The sequence below is a fragment of the Lepisma saccharinum genome, chromosome 6, assembly GCF_977018435.1.
Source record: "Lepisma saccharinum chromosome 6, izLepSacc3.1, whole genome shotgun sequence".
In the NCBI taxonomy this organism is placed as follows: domain Eukaryota; kingdom Metazoa; phylum Arthropoda; class Insecta; order Zygentoma; family Lepismatidae; genus Lepisma; species Lepisma saccharinum.
This window is the reverse complement of record NC_139234.1, coordinates 72,871,868-72,896,482: the sequence shown is the minus strand read 5'-3', so window position 1 is coordinate 72,896,482 and position 24,615 is coordinate 72,871,868. Positions and strand designations below refer to the sequence as shown.

Genomic DNA, 24,615 nt, shown 5'->3' with positions numbered 1-24,615 from the left:
CTGCATTCAGGGTTAGAAGCTCCATTTCATTTCTTTAATATTTAGTAAATTGTCAAAGTGTGCTCCATTTCTTGTGTAACCGACCGCCCCGTCGCGCCATTTAATTTGTCAATAGTTGACTGATGAGTCCTTTTTAATTGTGGAAAGCGTAGTTGTTTTTATTGCAAGGTCGTGTGCGTGAAATAGTATTATATGTTGCATAGTGGTTTTTAAGGTAATTTTTGCTCGCGCCGACGATTGATTAGTGTATTCCGGCAGCTGGAGCCAATTAAGTTTTTGCATCCCTATGTAATTGTGTAGTTGTTCTCATTGGACGAGAGAGGCTTATGTGTAATACCCCCGTCCGAGAAACTTGTATAATGTCGTGCTTACGACTCGATGCATACGTTCATTCGAACGAAAGATTTAACCACGCCGACCCAATTGTCTTTGTTAACCGCTTTCCGAGGGCTGGCACTTAAGTTAATTTAAAAGAGCACAGGAGCTGGCAGACAAATGCCCTAAATTCGCATAAAGGTTTAAAAATTAAAAGGAATGATATGTTAACGAGATCCATGATTTGTATCCATACTTCACATGTAAAAATACCTCATGTGTGTGAAAGAGAGATAGCGTGAATGTTGTGAGAGTGAGGAGGCTTTGTAAACAGTTGTTGATTGCAATATTTTTTTGTTGTTACAATATATATTCACTTTTTACCGTTCGTCAGTGTTGTTATTTGACGTTTTCAGGTACCAGATATTATGCTATTAGTGTTTTATGATTGTTCGAATCTACATATCAAAGGTAAACAAAACAGTGTAACTTTTCAAGGTATTAATCTCCGCCTCGCAATAGTATGACAATAAACGACCGTCTCAGTACCGAACTTGATAACTCGACCGTGAGTCACGAACGGTTTCCCGTACGCATAACGACGTTTGGCCCCGTGCCGGGGTATGATTGACACGTCATTTCGGGGACCGTGAGTGCACTCGTTACACCTGGTTAAGGTGAAAATTGAAATTGTACTTTAACATGTACTTTAACTTGTTTTAATTATTATTAATGCATGTACAAATTAATGCTTCAGACTTCATCCTGGATGGGGAATGACCACATTACTTTAATATTATTACAAAGCTTCACGCATATAAGAATGTAATTCTTAAGAAACAAAGCGAAAAAATATTAACCACATCTCAATACAATTTTCATTTCCAAATATTCAATCCCAGAACAGGTATATAACCATGTAAATTCACTATACTGTAAAAAATAGCAAACCTTCTTGACTACACCCATAATTTCTTGACTTTTCCTCATCTACCTGTTGATTTCTTAACTTTTTCTTGACTTTCTTGACTGGTAAATGGATTATGGATCATACCCTACTTTTCCTTGGCTAATAGTTTTGTGCGAGGAACACATAGTCAGCGGAGATAGTCGTTCTTAAGAGCTGATTTAAGAATACCGTACACCCGTAAGTTACGAGAACTATACCACAACACAATTCCACACTACAGATGGAAGACAAGATTATGCAGAGTTCTATAGAATGAGACTAGATGGATTCAACAATTTCAAACATTGGAACAAAACATAGATGGATTCAACAATCTCAAACATTGGAACAAAATATAGATGGATTCAACAATTTCAAACATTGGAACAAAACATAGATGGATTCAACAATTTCAAACATTGGAACAAAATATAGATGGATTCAACAATTTCAAACATGAGAACAAAACATAGATGGATTCAACAATTTCAAACATGAGAACAAAACATAGATGGATTCAACAATTTCAAACATTGGAACAAAACATGGATGGATTCAACAATTTCAAACATTGGAACAAAACATAGATGGATTCAACAATTTCAAACATTGGAACAAAACACTGTCCCGAAGGACTTTTAGCATATCGCCTTACGATGTTAGAGGTCCCGGGTTGGAATCTCGGACTGACTATACGTATTTTTTGTGAGTGTCCCTTCATTAGTTTCATATCATCACTCATCCTCATTGTTGCGATTAGCCAAACGTGGCAGAAAAGCGACGCTAAATGACAAAATTGAAATCAAATCAGAGGAATTCTGTCGGAGCAGCGAGACATCTGAACAAAAAAAAAAGGATATCTGGGAAAACTTGAAGTAATGATAATTTCTTGCAAATAAACGAATGTAGATGAAATGGATGTCAAGGATGAAACGTACACTATGCAAGAGAAAGCCGAAATTGTGATTCTGCATGGCTCAGGTCTCTCCCAACGGCAAACATGTGATGAATTTCACCGTCTTAATCCAAACAAACGAGAACCTAGATTTTTTTTAAATGGAGGCACCTTAAATCTGTTGTGTACAACATACATCCACGTTCAATTGATGATCTCAAAGAAAACATTCGAGATGCATGCCATGCTATCACACCAACATTGTTCAAAGAGCTTTCCATTCTCGTATCCATACCTGCAGGCCTCAAGAGGGGCATCAATTTCAATATTTGTTGCCGTAATGCTTTTCCTGCTTGAAACAAAGGCTATATTATCAATATTCAACATTTATCACTTCAAGACTTCCGACTTTCCCTATGAGACCGGACTTTTGGTACTCCCTGTATATAATAAGTTCACATGTAAAGATACGTGGATGTGAATTATGTTAATTCTCTTTGCTTTTCATCATTAGAGTTTCAAGAACTGAGACAAAACACCAAACCAGCTGCTGACAATCTCTGCACTAGCATACATAAAAATCCATTCCTTAAATACAGGTATAATTAAAATTATCATGGACTAGCTTTGGCGATGGTCTTGTTTCAATTCTTCCACTTCACATTATCCAACAAACTAAATGATTATAGTGATGGACAATTCGGGTTTACAAATACACGATCACATTAATGTCGAGAATTTTCATCTTTCCACAGTCAACCAACACCTCAACACCATATTCTGTTTTCGAAGTGGGTTACAAAAGGAGATACCGCTTTAGACTCATCAATGCAGGAACGCTGGGATGCCCCCTGCAGCTTCAGGTGCAAGGGCATAAGCTACTTGTCATAGCAACTGACGGCGATATCATAGAGCCCGTTTTGGTGGACACCCTAATATCATTCTCAGGTAAGTAATGAATGGTAATTACTAGAGACCGGATGTTTAGGCACTAAAAACATATAAAATAGGCAGGCAAATAAGCACTTATAATTTTAAAAATAGGCAGTAAAATAGGCATTAAAATACAAATAGGCAATAAAAAAGGCAATGAAATTTAACTCAAAATAATGAAGATAGACATAGAAAAAGAAATAGGTGTTTAAAAAATATAGAAACACACCAGTACATTCTTTATAGTTGCTTAAAATAAACCAGGAGCTCATCATTAGAGACAGCAGTCCAATATTGTACTTAATAAATCACTGTAAACAGGAGCCACGTCAGCCCAAAATTTTCCATTGTATAATGGCTACACAAAATAGTCTGACAAAAGAAATTGGTGGCTACTTAAAACCAGTATGCAAATTATTTAAATATACACTTTATCACTGCACACAGGGTTATTTCAGTTTAAAAAATTACACTATATATTCCACACAGCAGTTCGAACAAAGAAACTGTTTAAATGCATTTCAAGTTTGTACTGTACTCTGAATAAGAAGCACTAATTGTGGTTGCACATCACAACAAGGTGTTTCTTCAGGTGATCAACCGACAAGTTATGTCTGCGATCGAACAACACATTTTTTAGAATTGAAAAAGATCTTTCAACCTCCACGCGAGAACATGTGGATCTAACTCAGTTTGTATATTTTCACCTTTCAGAACTTGTTGAATTGCCCTTAATTTGTCCAAGTCCTTATTAGCTGCAATAACTCGCTAACTGTTATTTTCAAATTTCTTGGAAGCATCGGAAACTAATTCTGGGAACAGGAAATTGTATGCACCGAGTTCAGTCATGTCCCAATTTTAAAGAAAATGCCTAAAATAGGCAATATCTGGCATTTATGAAATAATATAGGCAATATCGTATGAAACAGGCAAAATAGGCAAAATTAAATTGCCTTTAAATGAAGCTAATCCCTCCCCTCTAGCCTTCGAAACATTCGTTTTCATCATATCTCTAACAGGAAAGAATAGGCATTTTGCCTAACATCCGGTCTCTAGTAATTACTGATAACTAGGACCTGGATTTTTATGTAGTTACAGTACACATTTTTTCCTTTGAGTGTAGTGCGGACAGCTAGGAACCTTCGTACCTGCGAGTTTTGTGACGTCACTCTTATCTAATATTACCATCCTCTATTCTTAATCATGGGAAGCGAAAAGTTTTGTTTTGTTTTTCTAGGAATTGACCTTCGTGGTGTACACAAAATTTTTAAATATAATCAGTAGCATGACAACAACTAAATGGGGTGGGCACCCAAAAAGTATACTTCTTTTTTATAAAAATTGTTCTCGCTCATTTTTCGACTATGCAGCTTTCAGTTAAGGGGGAGCAAAAATCCAGTCTACTCGACAAAATAGATATATTACAAGGAAAAGCATTGAGAATTTGTCTAGGTCTTATGCAATCAAGCCCCAATGTAAGTGTTTATATCGAGTGTAAGGAAACATCTTTGAGACACAGGCGGATTCAATTAACAATAAAATTCCTCCTCAAATCTTTGGAAAATCATCCTCATCTATTTAATAAATTGTTTGAAATACGAAAACAATTGGCTGAAGCCGATGTAATCAAACCACCTCATATTTCTTTGTCTAATGTCATTACTTAGATCCAGAACATCGAACCAAGACTTTCACCCTCCTACATCCTTTGATTTATCAACTGGATATACCATTATATACATCACTTCAGAGATCTAGGACTACAAGCATTGTACAGAGAAAAATGGCCAACACACCTAATGATTTACACCGATAGTTCAAAGGATAACAAAGGGGTAGGATGTGCCTATTACATCCCAGAGAAAAAAATTATCAATAGTTTAGATTACCTATAGACTCATCTATTTTTACCGCGGAAAGTTACGCACTATTGATACGGTCTATGTTTTATTATTAAGCGTATTAATTTTATATTTGGTACTATGTCGTTGTATTATTCTTTTTATTAATAACTCAGTAATACTCAGCGGTGAACGATGAGACTCGGCGAATTACACAGACTCCTCTCAGGTACAGGGATAGTGTTAGGCAAAGACAATATTCACAGCACAGAGAAATAAAACCACATTATTGCAGTAGACAAAACGAAAGGATTTTTTCTTTATTTATCGCGATTATAATGCAAACAGGATTAGTACAAAGGGAAGGATTACGCTTTGACGATGACTCGACTCAACTAAAACGCATAAACGCAATGCGTGGCTATCGGCATGCCTATGATCACATAGGTTTAGCTTGCGCCCCGAACTACCACACCAAGAGATATGCAATAATAACAGAGCCAATGTTTTCTCTTTAGCATTTTATTCCAAATTAATCCTTAGGCTAGCTTAATTTCTTAACGTAGAAAGATTGCAGTATTGTGCATAGCATCAATGCATGGCCATCGACATACTTATGGTCACATAGGTTTAGCTTGCGCCCCGAACTACCATACCAAGCTGTATGCACAACACCGAGGAGTTCTTTTTAAGTTAAAAATCTTCGACGATCTGTGGCGAATGTGTGTTATTTCTTATGCGATATCCTCGCTTTTACACTATTTCAAGAACACAGATTCAAGTACAGATGAATCACTTACTATCTACAAAAAGATGCTACCAACAAAACTGACATCTACACACGTTTAGAAATGCAAATTCACATATTGCACTCTCGCAAATATAAAGATACATTGAACTACTCAAAATAGAGCATAAAATACAATAAATATTAAACAAAAGATATACATTACAAACAAGGTGCAATATTACATATAATAACACGAAAATTGTGCTTTCTTTCACAAAATAAATATATTAGTGACATATTTTAAACTTGTGACGTCACAAAAATATGGATCATATCACTATACAGAGCCTTACAATGTGGAATAGCCGAAGATTATAAAAAAATCCTTCTCTTTACAGATTCATTGAGTGTATTACAACTTACAAGCATTATCTACATCTTATCCTAAATTATGTCATCAATCTTTTCTTAATATTCTAATTATTCAACAAGGTCAATTTGTTTGCAAAAGGAACATTTACATACAATTCAGTTATGTTAAAGTACATAATATTAACGTAGGAAATGAACGTGTGGACCTATATGCTAAACAAGCCCGAGATTTACAACACATAAGTTCCAATAGATTATGGTATACGGATTTATTACCATGAGTGAAAATCAAACTCATGGATCAATGGAACAAATTGTGCAAAGAACAATTTAAGGTTGTGGGTAATACATATAGATGGATAGCAGACTTTACAACTAAAGACCCATGGTTCTATTTATACACACTCCCACGGCAGGTCATAGTTTTCATCAATAGGTTAAGGACGGGACACGTGCGTACACCAGCACACCTAGCAAAAATACATATCAAAACTCAACAAAATTGCAAATGTGGTAATGAAAATCCTGATGCGTAACATTTGTTCCTAGAATGTCCTATTTTCTCAAATCAACAAATCACACTCTATAAAGGTATACAACGTTTGAAAATTTCATTTCCCATATCACTCTCTTCCCTTCTCTCAGAATTATCTCCTCCACTAATATGGTTTCTGTATGCATATGCTCGAAAATGTAGGCTTGAAATATAAAATGATTTATATATATATATATATATATATATATATATATATAAACAGCAAAAGGATAAAAGTGATTTATTCATATAATCGTTTATGTTTGTGATACTGGTGAACTTGAGAGACTATCTACTAACTTCAGAAGAAAAGCATTAAAACAAATACAATAGCAGAAATGATGTCCAAAGTCGACAGGATATTGTTGACAGGTTCATGTTAAAGAAGAAGAATTTGTGGTGTACACTCATCTCAATGTACTCCGGCAGTTTCTTTATTTATACAGCATAATTGCAGAAGATACAATTTAACTTACACGTGTATCAATTTACGCTGTAAACACAACTTATTACTAACTTCGTTGACCCTGTACGTACAAGCGACTACAGTAGCCAATCAAAAACAACAAATGCCGGTGTTGTTGGGATGTTGGGAACGATATATCAAAAGATCATGTTACATGTTTTGAGGTACATTATATTATTTCCTGCATATACGTAGTTCATTATTTTTACATAAAATGCGATATTTAAGCCATTTTTCAAGTTTTCATTGAGTAATGCTACAGCCAAACTCAGCACTACACAGAGAAAAATGTTTGTTTGGATTAACCAAAAAAAATGGTAGTGGCAAACAAATAGTTTGTTTAAATAGGCGCCAACCAAACAATTGTTCACCAGTACCAAAAGATTTGGTCAAGTTCTATTTGTTTATCGTAAACAATTTTTTTGTTACCAATACCAAATATTATTTTGGTAAATCGAACCAAATCGAGCCAATTTGTTTAGGAAAACCAAATATTTTAGTCAAAATTACCAAAATTTCCCCTTTTTACCAAATGTTTTTACTTAAGGTTACCAAATGATTTGTTTTGGGTAACAAAATAATTTATTCAAAATTACCAAATCTGGTTAATTTTATCTTGCATTGTTGTTTATCATTACCAAAAATTTTGTTACAGGAACAAAATAATTTAGTAACATCTACTAAATTTACCTGATGTTACCAAGTAGTTTTATTTATGTTTACCAAATGATTTGTTTAGAATAACAAAATGATATTCAGAATTACTAAATCTGGCTAATGTTAGTGCATTTATATAATTTCCAAATTATGTCTAGAGAAAACAATGTTAAGCATGACTACATAGTTTAGTACCTGGAATGTTAACATCTTTAGAGCTAAGAAACAAAATCATGAGGAAACCATAAGCATAAAACTGGATATATTTTGAAAATTTGACTTTTTACACAATTCTTATTTATTGTATATATTTATTATATGAAGAACTTAGGTGTAAAATATGGGAAGTGACTTTTTGATCATTCCTTCATTTTCTAAGAGACAAGGTTATTAGAAACTATACTGTAGATAAATTGTTTTCATGCTATGTTTACCAATTTCAGAAGGTTTCACTGACCAATGCAAATTGTATGAATATCTCCATTGATAATTAATTGGCCACTCAGAGTTGGGTACAATATCTTCCAGTGGCGTGGCGTGGATTTTTAAAAGTGTTACCGGTTATCAGTAGGACATTTAAGGGAGACTTGGGCGGCTCCCCACCTCATGCCCCCCCCCCCCCAATGTCTTCCAAGTAGTTCATATAATATTAATCTGGTATGCAATTCAATACTAGATTTTGGTAAAGTTATTAATCAGGAAAAAAATGTTGACATAAGGACTAAAGTGAAATCGCAAACATTGGTTGTTGACACAATAATACGTAATTTGATACTTACAGAAACATCGAAGGCTACTTATAGAACAGATCAATCCGACTTTGAAAATAGTTATATGATGCTGGGATCCCGGGTTCGAAACCTAGCTTGGGCATGGGCGTTTGTGATGTCTATTCATCAATTTAATCATATCATCACTCATCCCCATCTTCGCAAATTAGCCAAAAGTGGCACAAGCGAAGCAAAATCAATCAAATCAAATCAAAAAACTTCTATGATGCTGTCATAAAGAGAAGTTTTTCATTTGAATTTGAATTTTTGGGTGCGTCATGGTCATTGTCCATGTTATCCACATCTGAATTCGACACGTTTTTTTTTTCACCCGAAAATAGAGTACATGGCCAACTAAAGAGTTTCGACAACTGCACACATCCACATAACCACGGATAGTCGTTATACCACGAAACATTGAAATGTCAGTCATATCCAGCAGACGACTTGGTTTTTAAATCGTTCAAAATAGGCTTTGTCCTCCCTTTCACCACAATTTCGATTTTTTCTGCAAAATAACGAACCGAAAGATTGCTTCAAAATATCTTCTATCGCACGATTACACACACTGTTCAGATAGGATGAACCCGCCACCTCGGAACTCGGAGCAAGCTTCATTAATTAATTGAAAATGCCCGAAAACAACATAAAGACGAAAGACACCAGTCACTAAACTCCCACTGCACAGTCCCTCCCACAAACCGTTGTTTACTTTTGTAACACGTGAAGCACCTTCCTTGCCCCCTCCCCTCTCAGCATCGGCCCTTCCCCAATATTTCCTTCGGAACCTGCAAGAAGTCCAGTTCTACTAATGTTGCCATCTTAGTTCTTTTGAAACCAGATTTGCCCAAATCTCGAAACTTTTCGTTTCAAATAAGACGTATGTAGAGTAGATGTAGTCTTCATCTGTTTCCTAACTACTCCCACTCCCATGTTTCGCTAAATCCACTGAAATCTCATTTCTGACACTACAACTATTTCGTATATTTTACGTCCTTTGCTACCTTTAAGGCTTTCGCTTTATAGGATAATCGTGACGATGAGGATGCATGGTGAATTATTGAAATAAAATTATTATTTCTTTGTGTATGTAATTATTAATTTTTATAATTATGTAAGTAAAATAATAACAACGAACATTGAAATAACCATTTCTTGCTGAGGATTCGAACCTGCGACACCTGACACTTCAGAGCGTGCTAAGATAACAATCGGGAAATTATGCTTGTAAGTATTGTTTTCGCCCAAAAACAGTTCTACCACCTCAAAAACATTGCTTCAATCCGAAATTATTGCATTCCTGCGACAACGTATGTCAATCTCAATCAGTATTATCAACAATTATCACAAATTCCTGTAACCGAAATAATATTATATGTGTGAAATATAGAATTTTAGGTTGACATTTTTAGAAGGACAGCGGACCCCTTGACCATACCCATCCCTCTCCTCTCCTTCTCGCCCATGATGTCGAAGAAGGACAAAGAGGACTTTCATAATCGCTGATATTTAGAGTAAATACAAAATATCACTAGTAGTTTGCTTTTGCCCCAGTGTGATTTGATTTTTTTAAATTTTGATTTGGCAATTTAAGTCCACTTCATGAACAGTAATGCTAATCGGGACAGTTTAAAGTTGGATCCGAACCACTTGTGCCTCCACCGGGTGTCGAACCCGGAATCCCTTGATTATAAGGCGGCGACGCTACCACTGCGCCATCGTTCCCCAGTGTGACTGGACACCTTCAGAGTAAGATAGACCCGATTAGGCGACTTAGCTCTTTTCTGTCAATTGAATATGGCAACACTGGTATGTTTCCGGTAAGGGTCACCGGCAACTGCGCCGGCTAAACAGTCATGCCAATAACCCGCCTCCTCCTCCCGCCGTAACAGTCTTTGCCGCGACGGAAAGTCTTCCTTGGGTGGGCTCAGGGCCATTTCCTCATGTTGCCTGTGGAGGGTACCGGATCAGTCCTCCTCTTCGCTTTTGCCGGTGTCAGAAAAAATGTCAGTCTGCAATGTTTACTTTACGACAATATTACCAGTTTATGTACGTAATAATATTTTAAGACGGGTTCTTCAATTCTTTATATTTTGGTGTTACCTGCGGTAACAGCGGCTACATGCACGCCACGCCTCTGCTATCTTCACTACCCTGGAGTACAGCGCCTAGAATAACGTAGTGTGGAAAACGGCATGGTTTTGCTCTCTCTCGCTGGTTCCACTGGAAAATGAAATCCGCTAGAGGCGCTGGTGTTGTAACCGGGGTACAGCGCTCGACTGCTTATAATGGAAGTAAATGGGGTTTTTGCTGCAACGTCTGATTCTTTTCTTTGTAACATTTCATTGCATCAGAAAATTGTTATGATATTTGGTACAGTAGTCGCGAAAATATTAAAGAATATTATGAACCGTCTATCATGACCTGTCCTTGAGTTTTTTATTAACAATACGGAAGAAAACATAGGTATGGATTGTAACACGTAACATGACAATTGCTGCGAGAATTAGTATTGTGTATGCATTATCCTGAAAGGTTCATTAATATTGTCATTGTCACAAATATTATTTTTATGGAAATTCGCACAGACAATACTCGTTTATTTTAATTAATTAATTAATTAATTTTATTATTAATTAATTTAATTAATTTTCGGTTTATTTTCATCAAGTACAAGGTAGACATTTTACAGCCAAGTCACGAGTAAAAATGAACAGTCCTTAACACCAAAGTTCTACTTACCAATCGACACGAATGTAAAGCAATTTGTTGATAGAGATGACAAGGTACATCGTAATCGGCTATTTCAACTCCATGGAATATGATATTAAATTCTTTCGAATATCTGCATTTCGGGAAAATGACTTCATAATATGTACGCCACGAAACATTTTTTCCCCTTCATGACACTATTTCAATTTTATTAGTATACAAAAATAAACTTGTGCACACAATCCAACGTTTGACGTCCAGCCTCACATGCGATATGTTGATGCTCGTGTTGCGTTGCACATAAAACGTATTTATGTTACTTTTCTGTGTAAATTAATACCATTTCGTGACTGCAAATCACTCACCAAATATAACTGTTTCCATCAATTCACTTACCGCGTTTCTAGAGAAACAAATCTACACAATATATTCCAAAAACTAACTAAGCCGCATTACTTTCATAACAAAATTAGCTGCTGTGTCGATCGCACTGCCATCTACTTGTCATCGACTCGGGGAACCAGTTTCTTGGGTCGTTTTCCACACTACGTTATTCAAGGCGCTGTACAGTGGGATCCATGAGTATTACCGTGCAAATTGTCCATCACCATGTTCGTGCACTTTATTTGACCGAATAGGAGCTTCAAGAATTTAGAGAAAACTCTAAACAAGCTGTTGACAACTTCTGCAGCAGCATACATAAAAATCCATCGCTTAAAAACACATAGAATGTAAGAGAAAAATTAATGAAAGTAGTCATGGACAATTTGCACGATAATACTCATGCATCCCACTGTACCTGGAGAGTGTAGGGGGTCTCCCTCATAGCACAACACTAGAGCAACCTTGCGTTCTGATATCAGACGAGGAATCCCTACGTTGTTAGGTTAGGTTATGTTAGCATAAATACACTGAAAATGTATTACTTATGTAAGAGCACTAAACCTAGCTAGCCTAACCTAACAACTTAGACATTTAGCCTAACAATAAAAGCATTCCCCGGTGACGCCAGAACGCAACGTTGCTCTAGTTTTGTCCAAAAATAGAGACCCACGCGAGTGTGATTGATTCTCAGCTATTATTTTCAAAATGTCGCCATGGACGAGCATGCGCAGTAGACTCACGCTAAGATGCCTGCGACATGACATCTCAGCCACCAGTACTTTTTCTTCAGCAGAAGCTTCAAGTGTGTTTGCTTAAATTCCATGGTGCAAACAATAACGTTTCTTAACCAGTTAACTGAAGAACTGTGAAAGTTTTCATCCTTGGTTCCTCTGCTGTAATACTTTCCTGTAGTCCTTCGTTTCTATGTTACCTTTGATAAGTGATGAAAGATGATCAAACTGATTCGTAGGCATTCGAAAATGGTATTTAAATTTGACTTCATCCTCACGTAATTGTTTATTGATTGAGTTCGTGTTTTAAGTCCACTTTATGCACAGAAAGGCTATTCGGGACTGGATCTACAGTTTAAAGTGGGATCCGAACCACTATATGCCTCCAACGGGTATCGAACCAGGGTTCACGTAATTGTTATATCATATTACGAAATTCAAGAAATCTGTTTGTTTTCAAATTCACTTCTTGTACATATTTTCTTTTACGTTTACACAACGAACAGCAAATCATCGTCAGAATCATTACTGTTCTTCCAGGGCACATTATTCTAACAGAATTGACGAGTTTCGTACGAAATGTGGCTTCCTGTGTGGCCACCTGGTGTAGCGAATAAAGCTATTAATAAACATAGGCATAGCGCTCTCGTCACCACAGCATAGTGCAGATATTCTTGTGGGACAAACATTCAAAATATGACAAACCTTAGTCGCGATTTTTAAGGCTGCGATTTCTAAGGATAGTATTAGTTAGACCCCTCCTGCTGCTTTCCTAAACTGAGTATGCAAAAAAATCTAAGCGGATTCAAGTAAGACCAAATTTACTGTTCTATTATACATATATGTGTATTCCTATTGATGATGTTATATGACAAATCCAATTATGTCTTTCAGGAGAGAGATACGACTTTGTAATTGAAGCTGACCAACCAATCTCGACCTACTGGATTCAAGTGAAAGGGTTGCTTGCGTGCGAGAAGAAAAGGGTCAATCAGGTTGCAGTCCTGAGGTACAATTGGGCTCAGCTACCAAGCATCGATTCAGCACCCCCATACGAAAGCAACTACCCAATTGGTGTGGTAAGTTTTGAAGGAAATTGTCTTCTCTATTGATAGCGATAATTATATATTATAATGTCAGTTGCGCGTTGTTCATTACCATCACTGCCCACACATCTCCTAAACTCTGTTGCATATATTACCTGCCTGGCGGCACCAAAGGGGTGCCTTCTCATTCCCTTATTTTATGGCCTGCGCTCCTTTCATCACTCCCAGACTTCCTCTCCAATGTAAATCAGTTACGCAATTGCTTATATTAATCAGTTTATAGGTAATGAGGTTGACTTTTGGATGTCTTATCCGATTGATTGATTGATTGATTGAGTTGCTGTTTTAAGTCCACTTTATGCACAGTAAGGCTAATCGGGACTGGATCTACAGTTTAAAGTGGGATCCGAACCACTTGTGCCTCCACCGGGTATCGAACCCGGGACCCCTTGATTACAAGGCAAAGACGCTACCACTGCGCCATGGGGGAGGCCCGGATGTCTTATCCGAAGATCACTCCTTACACCCAAGTCACAGCCATTAGAAACAAGTTCTGTCACTTATATTAATTCTGTTTGCAGCTCACGCTGTTCACATGCCTCTTCTTCTGTTTTGCAGCTGTTGAACCCATTGGATGGCAACTGCCTCGAGACAACTAGAACTGACGCTTACTGCTCTTCGGAACTCCGAAGTGCATTTCCAGAAGACAAAACTTTGATGAAATACACACCAGATTATCAGTTCACCATTCCGTTCGGGTTCTACCAACTAGATGTAGAAAGGTTCTTTTCAAGTGATTCTTTCGACACGTACAACCGTGAGTATTCATTTTCAATCACTGAAATTGAATTTTCGTAATCGGCGGCGGTGGTATGTTTCTTATAAGGGGAGGGGGGGGCACAAAGTTCACCTCAAGGAATGATTTCTTCTGCTTCTTGAGTGTTAGTAGTATCGGCGGTAGAACAACCCAATTAACAACCAATTAATACATTCTAGTTTTTTGGACTTTTAACTACTGTTATTTTTTAAAAGAGATTTACCTACGTTTCGGAGGCTGAATCTGCCTCCGTCTTCAGGGTGAGGGTAGCTTGTAGTCGTTAGGTCACATACACACATAAGATCTCACGCATAGTCTCTATAGACTATTAATATACATTGCACACCAACCCTGCTTTACGTCAACATGCAATCCGGGGCGGTCCAGTCCCCGGAGATCAAGGTGGAAACCTAACGGTGCCACACGAAGCCTTGATTTGACCTTGACGTGGTCATCTGACAAAGTTGGAGACTGGGCCACTCATAATCTTACCTGGCATTTTTTTCGCGTGGTGGAGCCTAGGCCACCAAGAATAATCCTCCTAGGCAACCATTTATGTGACCTAACGACTACACGCTACCCTGAAGACGGAGGCAGATCCAGCCTCCGAAACGAAGGTTAAATCTCTTTTAAAAAATAACAGTGGTTAAGAGTCCAAAAAACTAGAATGAATAAATCACCACTGATTAGCTACAAAGAAGAACCAATTAATACCTACTGTTTTTGCTTTAAACTAACACCTATTGTTTTCTCTCCCCCTATTGTTGTAAACAAGTGCACGTGCGTGCACACGTGTTCACAAAAGTTATAAACAGGTGCACGTGTGTGCACACGTGTTCACACACATCCACTTGTTTACAACAATAGGGGGAGGGAAAACAATAGGTATTAATTGGTTTCCAGGAAATACAATAGGTAATAATTGGTTGTTAATTGGATTCTTCTATGGCCGATACTGATACCGATACATTCCTGAGGTTGGTTTCTTAAATTATATTTTCATGAACCATTTCACATTTCATTTTCATCTTCTTTCTTCTTTTTTCTTATGTTCCTCCATTTATTCTCGTCTTAATGTATTCATTTCTCTGTAGTTTTCGCAACTTACATGTTGAAGTACGTTTTCATGCTTCATCTTGGGCCTGCCAATATGTTTTCACTATTTCTGTCTTATTTTGCCGACACATATATGTTCCTCAGTAATCATATTCATAATTCCTCACATTTCCTCGTGTGAGTTGCCTTCCTTCTTCCACGCTAGGTGCATCTCTCACTATTATATGTCGTCTTCAGTCATGTAAAATTGATATGACGTCTTAGAGTATTTACAAGCTACAAATCTCCTATGCATCTCTCTTTTACATGTGTACGGTATATTAGGAATTGCAATATATTTTAATACTTAATTTGTTCTTTCTCTAGGAATCCACAGGAACTAAAACGTGAACATGATTTCACGAAATATATATCTTCAGAGTTGTGCAGATATCTTAACATGTAACAAGTAACATCATTAGTAAATCTCCACGTGAGCATCTTTAGTTGCACGAAGAGCATCTAAGCGAAATGCTCATGTCAGTAAGTCTTGTTAAGCGGTCTCTTGTTGCGTATTTCCCCTTTCTGTTGTTTCTCTTTTCGATTCTCTTTATTCTTATTCTCTTTCTTCTTATTCTCTTTCTCTATCTATTTCATCCTTTCTCTCTTTTTCGGATTTTCTCTCCCAAGTTCTTACCATATTTCCCTATTCATTCTTTCTTGTATGTTTTCTCTCTTTGTAGTTCCCTGCCTCTCAGAGTGGGGAAATGAAGAGAGCAGAGGAACATACAATGAAAATATAGAAAGAATGTAAACGGATAGGGAAACAGGGGAAGAAAGCAGGAGAAAAATTGATAAATAGAGGAAAAGAAGTGTGGAAAGAAAGAAAAAGGACGGAGAAACAGAGCAAAAGAAAGAAAAGAAATTGAAAACAGAATAAAGAAATGTGGAAGAAGAATGAAAGAAACAGAGAGAATAAGAAATTAAGAATAGAACGGAAGGTGAATGAGATACAGATACAAAGAAAGCAAAAATAGGTGCAGAGGAAATAAGAAATATAGAAATAAAGTTAGAAAAGAGAAAAACAAGAAGACAAAAAATGTAGAAGACATAGGAAGAAAGACATTGCCTTACTTCTGCCAACTTGGAACTGCGGTAGCCAAGGGCGTATCCAGGGGGTCCGGACCCTTCCCCCCAAGAAATCCTTTTTTCTTTATGAAAATACTATGGTAGATTCAGTATACTTTCCGATGAGACACTTGATGTGGCAGGTATAGAACATTATCTCTGTGTGCATGATTTATGGATTCTAAAAATAACATTCACTATTTTCTTTTCGCACTGGGTAGTAATATATCAACTGAAAATCTGACCAGTGAGAAACTGTTATTTTTTGTACAGTAAACGAAGTTTGTGGTTTTTCTTTTTAGAAATAGTACATGCAGAGGTGAAATACTAGAAACAAATATATTGTATCATGTACCAGACAGAAAAATCAACTATTATCAGTGTGTGAAACTCGATTTCTAGAAATACATGATTCACTTCATGTGATTGTTAAATTTCTTCAACCTTCAACCTTGTCAGTTAAGTGGAACTGTCCGAGTGAACGATCCCAAGTAAGTGATCTAGCCGCAGTTGAAAATTATACTCTTTATCTGTGAAAATGTTTTCAGTTTTACTGTACAGTTGTCAAGGTATTTAGAGCCCTCATCACAACTTAGTCTCTGGTCTTTCTTACCCAAGAGACATCACAGAATTGCTTCAATAACTTTGGGAGATTTCAGATGAAAAGTTCAGCTAAATATTTCAAACTGCTTCTGAAAAATGTCAACAGACCTTCAATTCTCAAATTACGATTCCAAGAATAACAAAACACCATCCCCTCAAAAAAAAAAAAAAAAAAAAAAAAGAACGAGATGACTATCCTCATACCATTATAGAGGGGGCACGCACCATTGACCTTGGAGGATGGGCACCCCTGGGTGGACCCCCTCCAAATTGACTTTCTGGATTCGCCCCTGGCGGTAGCCCAACAAGTGGTTCATTCCCCTCTAATAACAGGTTCCTTCACGGCCGATAGTAAGTCACAACTTCTGTAAACTGCTTCAGCCACTCTAGAACTTTACCTCATTGGTCAGAGAACTGGCATCTTTAAGTTTACACATGACGTATTCTGTCTCGCGCCAGAGTAGTTATGCACATACTCAACGCAATTTTCAACTGTTCTTTGCAGAGGCCGGTGTCAACTCGACGGCGTCCGTGCTCGGCGACATCTCCTTCTCGCCCCCGCCCTCTCCGTTGCTCTCGCAGGAGAGCGACATCGATAAGGGGCTCCTCTGCAACGCCAACAACTTGCCTGCGAGATGCGTCCCCGGCGAGCTGTGCTACTGCACCAATGTCGTTGAGATCCCCCAGAATTCAGTCGTCGAACTCATTATTGTGGATCAAGGTAGGTTGTGGAATGTTCATAATCACGCTACTATTATGGAGGGGTCTGTCAGACCCCTGTTATGATTTTGAACTATAAACTAACTGTTTTGCTAATTTCAATTTCTCACCTGATTTGACATGGTTATAGACGAATATTGTAGAACACTTTCCAATTATTATTGTTTAGTAGGGACAACTTTCGCTCCCTCATACTCGATCGAATCTCCTACGCTCGAGTGTACAGCAAAGAGCTTATATACGCTCTTTGGTGTACGGCTCATTGCATGTCAAATCAAACGATAAAAATAATTTTTGCACCTTAAGGGTTCAGACTTCTTAGATTTTTTGATTATACAAGATTTGCCAAGAGGACAAAAACTGCCAAATTTCAGATTTTTTCCGATCTTAGTTTTTGAGTGATTGACTTTCAAAAAAGCAAAAATCCCAAAATTTGATGACATTTTGAAATCTTTAAACAACTGTAGATCAAAAACTATTAGATCTAAAGAGCTCAAATTGGTGTCATTCTCTTCTGCTTTTAATAAGCTTTAATTTGAAATGTAACATCAGTGTGGTATCTGAATTTTGTAATTTTTAAAAAACCTGAAAAAACGTTTTTTTAAATTTTTAAAACACCATTTTTCATTTTTTTGAAAAAAAAAAAATATGATTTGAAGACATCAATTGACTATTTGTGTGCAAAATTTCATAATGGGACGAAAATGGGTTCCTATGGAAATTAAATTTTTGTATTGTAATGTGTGCGAAATTTCCTAAATTTGTTGACTTCCATGTTATAACCACAACTATTTGCTGAGTGTTTGATGTTGAAGTCTTCATATTAGTCTATTTTATAATTTTTGGACTACACACAATATGAAAATTCGTATTATTTATCAGCTTTGATATCAGGTAACAAATTGAAAAATATACGAGGGTAAGTCATTAAATAACAGGAATTTTATTCTAAACTTTATGGAGATTTATGCACAACGAAAAATTGTTTTTCGGCACTCAAAATGGTTCCTTAGCAACACGCCATAAAGTTTTTCGTGACGATTAAACAGTATGCGCCTTCGCAGTAGCTCGTAGAGCATGGCCGCTCCACTGTTGACTTCCACCGTAGAAGAATCTAAGAGGGGAAAAAAATCTGAAATTTGGCAGTTTTCGTCAACTTTACTGGTATTATCAATTTCTGAGATGTCAAGGTTCAGAGGCCGGCATATCCGCACAGAAGCAAATATCACTTCAATGTGACCTGTGTAAAAATCAGCCCTGGCAGTTTCAGCCCATAAAGATCTGTTCACTTTCATATAATTCTATGTATTGGGAAGGTAGACTAAACTACATTTTAATTTGGAGATGAAGACTTTCACTTCACGATCCATATTTGAGGGCCCACCACCACAGACAAATTACGGTTATATGCGTTATACTGGGTTTCGAGCTTGTAATCTTATGTCTGTTGGAGCGTTATTCGCTCGAGCAAAAAGCTGTCAATTCTGTAAGCCATCTAGCGTCATCCGTGCGAACTAGACGATCGAGCAAAAAGACTTCGGTGCAGCACTCTATTGTTTAAAGTATCATAACGAAATTTATTCAAAGAGAAAGAGAATCAGTCAAAAACTGCATCAGTGGCTCCTTTATATTTTTGAAATTCTAAATTCTTACAATTTCTACATTTTTAAGTTGTCAGGAGAGAGATAGTTCAATGAAATATTGTGCTAAAATTAAAAATGAGTAATGAACCATTTGAAGGACAACGTAACAAAATACACCCGTAGCTACGTCTGACAGACAGCCCGCCGAAATTAAAATTCATTAAGATTTGAACAAAGGCAAGACCTTGAGAGCGTGTATCCAGTACCCCAACTGAAAGGTATGGAGAAGGGCCCACTGCGGTTGGAAGGGTGCGAGAAATAAATTAAACGATAAATTCAGCGTGGTCTGAGAGACGGCCAATAGTAATTAAGGGCTAAAATCACATGTAATTACTTGCAGCATTGAGTTTATGATTGAATTATGTTCGAACCAAACGTGTTGGGACCGGTACCCTAACAATTTTCCAACCCAACGTTTTTTCTTTACAAAAGTTTGGTCTCACATGAAAAAAAAGGAACTGCCTACGTCCCTGCTCATTACTTCAAAAGTAACTTCGTTCCAGTTACTAGTTGCAAAATGTAACTACTCACAGTTACTCGAAAGAACTAACTGTCACTTTCAAACACTGCTTTCTGCTTGTAGTGATCCGGTAACCTAACTATTAGGGTTTTTAAAGGTCCAGGAATTTTAAATAAATTCAATTCCGGTTCAGGAGAGAATATTAGCAAACGTAAATGGATTTTGGACCGTAAATAACCTTTTTAGCTGTAAACTATTTCAAATTGGTCCAGGAACCATTTTTCCGGATCAGTTTAATAAGTTCCAAGTTCCATATTGAAATGAAAGAATACGCAACTTGGACCGAATTTAAATTGTGCAAGAAAAAAGGTCCCGACCTGTTACGGAACCCAAAATAACCCATTACAATATACGTGTTCCTGGTCCTTGAACAACCCTGCTTACTAATAACATGAAGCAGGAAAGTGTCTCCGTGTCTTCCCATTTTGCCGAATCCCCTTTCGCCGAATGGCCAAAGAGGCACATTATCTCAGATTTCACACTTAAGTAAAATTTTCGGCGAAAGGGGAATTCCTGTTTTGCCAAATCCCCTTTCGCCGAATATTCTGAATGAAGGAAATTTTCACTCCACAGGGAAATTTCAGGTCCTATGTTCTAAACGTCACTGCAAACTTGCGGTATACACCTGTTTGCACTGTAGGAATTAAGCCTTTTGCTTTGGGGGGGTATGTCACTCAGTGACGCATTTGTGATTTCATTTCGGGGGTAGATTTTGGGGCGGGTGCAAGATTGTATATGTTACCAGCCAGTAATATAAACTAGGGGATAAAAACAACCCGAATAAAAATAATTTTCTTTTCCGGGGTTAAAATGATTTGTGTAAGGGGGGGATCTCCGGCATTCCCGGCATCCCCCGCCCCCGTTAATTCGTACACAGCCTGTTCCACTTTACTCAGTGTACATGTGCCCGACCCTGTGGCCGAGTGGTTAGCACATCGCGCTGCGACGCCAAGGGTCCCGGGTTCGAATCCCGATCGGGCTTGGTTGTTTGTGAATGTCAATTCATCAATTTCATCATTTCATCACTCATCCCCATCTTCGTAAATTAGCCAAGAGGCACAAAACGCGAAGTAAAATAAACTAAATCAATCAATCAATCAATCAATCAGTGTACATGCAGTGTGGTGTCTCTGGGGCATTCGGCGAAACGGGAGGTAACCGACTGCAGAGACACCATCCGAACGTTTAGGAATTCATCACTATTTTGAAAGAGTTGCATAGCGAGAATGAAGGGTTCAATACAACGTTCGAAACTGGAAACAAACCGAATCGACGGAGATTTTTTTCACTTCAGTTCCTGAAATTTCCAGGCAGAGGGGAAATTCCCTCGCTTCAGAATATTCGGCGATAGGGGATTCGGCAAAACTGGAAATCCCATTTCGCCGAAAATTTTGCTTAAGTGAGATATTTGTCTCTGGGGCATTCGGCGAAACGGGAGGTAACCAGTGTCTCATATTGTTCTCATTGCGTTGTTTCAGTGTTTCATCTCAACATAAGCCACCCTTTCCATCTCCACGGCCACAGTTTCGCGGTTGTGGGTCAAGGGAAGAAGTTATTTGGGAAAATCTCGGTGCAAGAAGTGAAGAACTTGGATCGCCAAAGACTCACTAGACGCCGTTCAACGTCTCCAGTAATCAAGGACACCGTGCCAGTTCCAGGGAATGGATACGTTATTCTTCGTTTCAAGGCCGACAACCCAGGTGAGTGATATAGCTTAGTTGTATTTTTTTTGGAATCTACTCTTCAAAAGTAACTGTAACTAATTGGCGGCTATTAGGGGAAATGGGGGGCAGTTGCCCCAACTTTTGCCATTTTTTGCACCGCAAGCTTTGTCTGCCTTTCCCCTCAGTTTTGGCAACCAATCGCCGCTACTGTGTATAAGCCACTATTCAGTCTGATTCACTAAAAATCCATCAGTTGAACAGATCAGATACGATAATATCACGGAACTAAAATGACATTTAACTCTGTCAATTGATGCCGTAAGATTGCAGCAACCTATATTTGATTTCGAATTCTACAGTTTGTATTTAAAATATCTCTTGCAAGCGATAATAATGTAAAAGCAATGGGAAAATGCAATATTTATGAGATTACAAAAGGTAGTTCTTTCCAGATGATAAAGCCTCGTACCTGATTTTTATTATTCATTAATTTTCGAAGTTATTGTCGATGGAAAATCCATCCAGTCCTATCTTCATTACACAGAAAAAACAACAACATTTATTTCAATTAACAAAACACGGTTGGTTAAGTTTTCAATTAACCATAATCTAAAAATTTGGTATTCTTTACTACTTTTGGTAATTTTCGCCTATTTGTTTGGTAACTCTAAACAAATATACGTATGTGTCCTTTACGGGTATGACCTAACTAGAAAAAATTGATATGACTCATAATTCTGTCTTTAATATCTTCCTATACTCCATCCACTGCAAGAACGAATTAAATCTAAACAAAACCACATGTCTTTTGAAAAAATGTTCCCCTCTTGAGTGGAGTTCTGGTGTTATTTTGCACATGAATATATTGGTCGCAGCTGTATATAAAGTTGATTGGTATGGCTTTATCACACTATATTCCTACGCGCAAGATTTCTGCACAGCTGCCATTCGAATAAACAATAGCATTTCTCATAAGCCAGTGTATTTTGTTTGCACTGACCTCATTCTTACAACGGACAGAGCTTATAAATTATATTTGCTTAGAGTAGTGTTGAATTTCAAATCATGCTCCGATAATAGGCGTATGAGGGCAAACTGTAGGGGTGTGCGGGATCCCGAAAAGTCGGTACCGGGAAATAAATTCCCGTCCCGATCCCGATTTCGGGGAATGATTTCCCGAATTTTCGGGATCCGGAACAGTCTGGAATTTCTAAATGTTCATTTTTAAAAGTGGTTATTTCTTGATAATTTCTGCCTTATATAAGTGGCTGCACCTTCTCGGAAATTGTTAGATTTTATTTGATAAATGCATAAATAATCACTCAAAAGGCAATTAGAATGTAGAATTCGAAATTTTTGCAGCGTCGGGAAATTTCGAACATTTCCCGCCCCAAAACTTTCCCAACTTGGTCGCGAATGACAGGATAAAAAAAAACCGCCCCGAGCAAAAACTCTGTCCTGCACACCCATAGCAAACTGTTCCAAACTTGTATAGTTTGTCCTTGATACCTGATTGATTGAGTTCATGTTTTAAGTCCACTTTGTGCACAGTAAGGCTAATCGGGACTTGGCCTGCAGTTTAAAGTTGGATCTAAACCACGCTGTACCTCCACCCGGGACCCCTTGATTACAAGGCGACGATGCTACTACTGTGCTACCGGGGAGGCCGTCCTTGATACCTGTCTGTGATACGATGCAAGGGATTTTATGATTTGCTTCTTTTCATTTCTAGGTGCCTGGTTCTTCCACTGTCATTTCCTCTACCATGCTGACACAGGAATGGCCATGGCGTTTAAAGTCACCGGCGAAGTGCCAGTTGTCCCTGACGGCTTTCCGCGCTGTGGAAATTTTGGTTCATAGAAAGAAGTTCAGAATCGCCTCCCAAATTAAACAGTCAACTGCACCAGAAACCTTAAAGTCGCCGTTGAAAAGAATTATTTCTTTTCTGCAGCAACACAGTATTTTGTGTGAAGAATTTCTTATGTTTGCTAGAAGGGAACAAGTATGAGAAAACTTGGTGCCAAGCAACTGTGATTTATAAAATGATTTATACTACAGCTCATAGTGAGTCTAAACGAACTCTTGTACAAATTGTGTGGTATTATGAAACTGAATTTCAATTGTAAAATAGTTTACAATAGTTCACATTTCCAAATTTCAGATAAGTACTCTTGTACGGTGTTCATTTTCCAAGTCACTAAAATATTGCAATATACGAGATCTGTTCAATAAATAAGATAATAAGACCACTCGTGAGCATAAATTCTCATGTTACCTTATTTGTTGATCAATATTCGTACAATCAATACGTGTACATTCACCTATCTTTGCCTGATACGATAAAATATACCTGTGACTACATCACATTGCATCTTACTGTTAAATTGTCCCTTTACGACAATATAACAACTATTAGGTCATCATATATATACTACTCGTAAATATACAGATTTTAGCTAATTTTTTCTCGATTTCAAAACTTACACTTATTTTCATTGAATTTAGACCACCATGGTTTTATTTGTACAACAAAACACTTCAAATCCATATCTTAATTTACCGGCAAAAACACATTTTTAGTAACAGCAATTCATGCATTGAAGACTGATTATGAAAATTTTAAGAGATGTTTGTTAAAATATCAACTTCAATGTGTTTGTAAATGTGTATGTGCATTTCCATGTAAATTTTTGTACATACTTGTGAAAAATAAAACAAGTTTCTTCTGCATTGTGTAGTAGAGTTATATCTATTCGTATTTAGAAATTCAATGACCTGTGATCATTCAAATTACATTTTAAAATTGAATAAGTATTATTGCCTCGTGCGAAAGTGTACAATTGTTTCTAAAAAATTATAAAACTAAAAATATGTGGTTTAATTAACCTGTTCATTTCCTAAAGGTTGAAGTTAATAAGTGGATTGGTGCTGTACAGTGGGATCCATGAGTATTACCGTACAAATTGTCCTGAGTATTTGCATTAATTTTTCTCTTACATCCTGTGTGTTTTTAAGCGATGGATTTTTATGTATGCTGTTGCAGAAGTTAGTAGTGCAGATTAGCCGGTTCACCAACATCAAGTGAGGAGCTGAAGTGAGGCTCGCCTTAATGCATTTCTCTCGTAAGGCATGAGCTCCATTTGATGGCG

At 37.3% G+C, this 24,615-nt stretch overlaps 1 protein-coding gene across 1 annotated transcript in view; it reads left to right on the top strand.

Moving 5' to 3' along the window:
* Positions 1-24,196, top strand: part of LOC145988881 (multicopper oxidase 3-like) — a 52,457-nt gene extending 28,261 nt beyond the window's left edge. Inside the window, exons 6-11 of the mRNA XM_083124154.1 lie at positions 2,915-3,107; positions 13,185-13,369; positions 13,955-14,153; positions 17,425-17,640; positions 21,281-21,502; positions 23,199-24,196. Coding sequence (XP_082980280.1) covers positions 2,915-3,107; positions 13,185-13,369; positions 13,955-14,153; positions 17,425-17,640; positions 21,281-21,502; positions 23,199-23,326 — 1,143 coding nt within the window. The 3' untranslated portion in view covers positions 23,327-24,196. The remainder of the gene's footprint in view (positions 1-2,914; positions 3,108-13,184; positions 13,370-13,954; positions 14,154-17,424; positions 17,641-21,280; positions 21,503-23,198) is intronic.
* Positions 24,197-24,615: the final 419 nt, after the last annotated feature.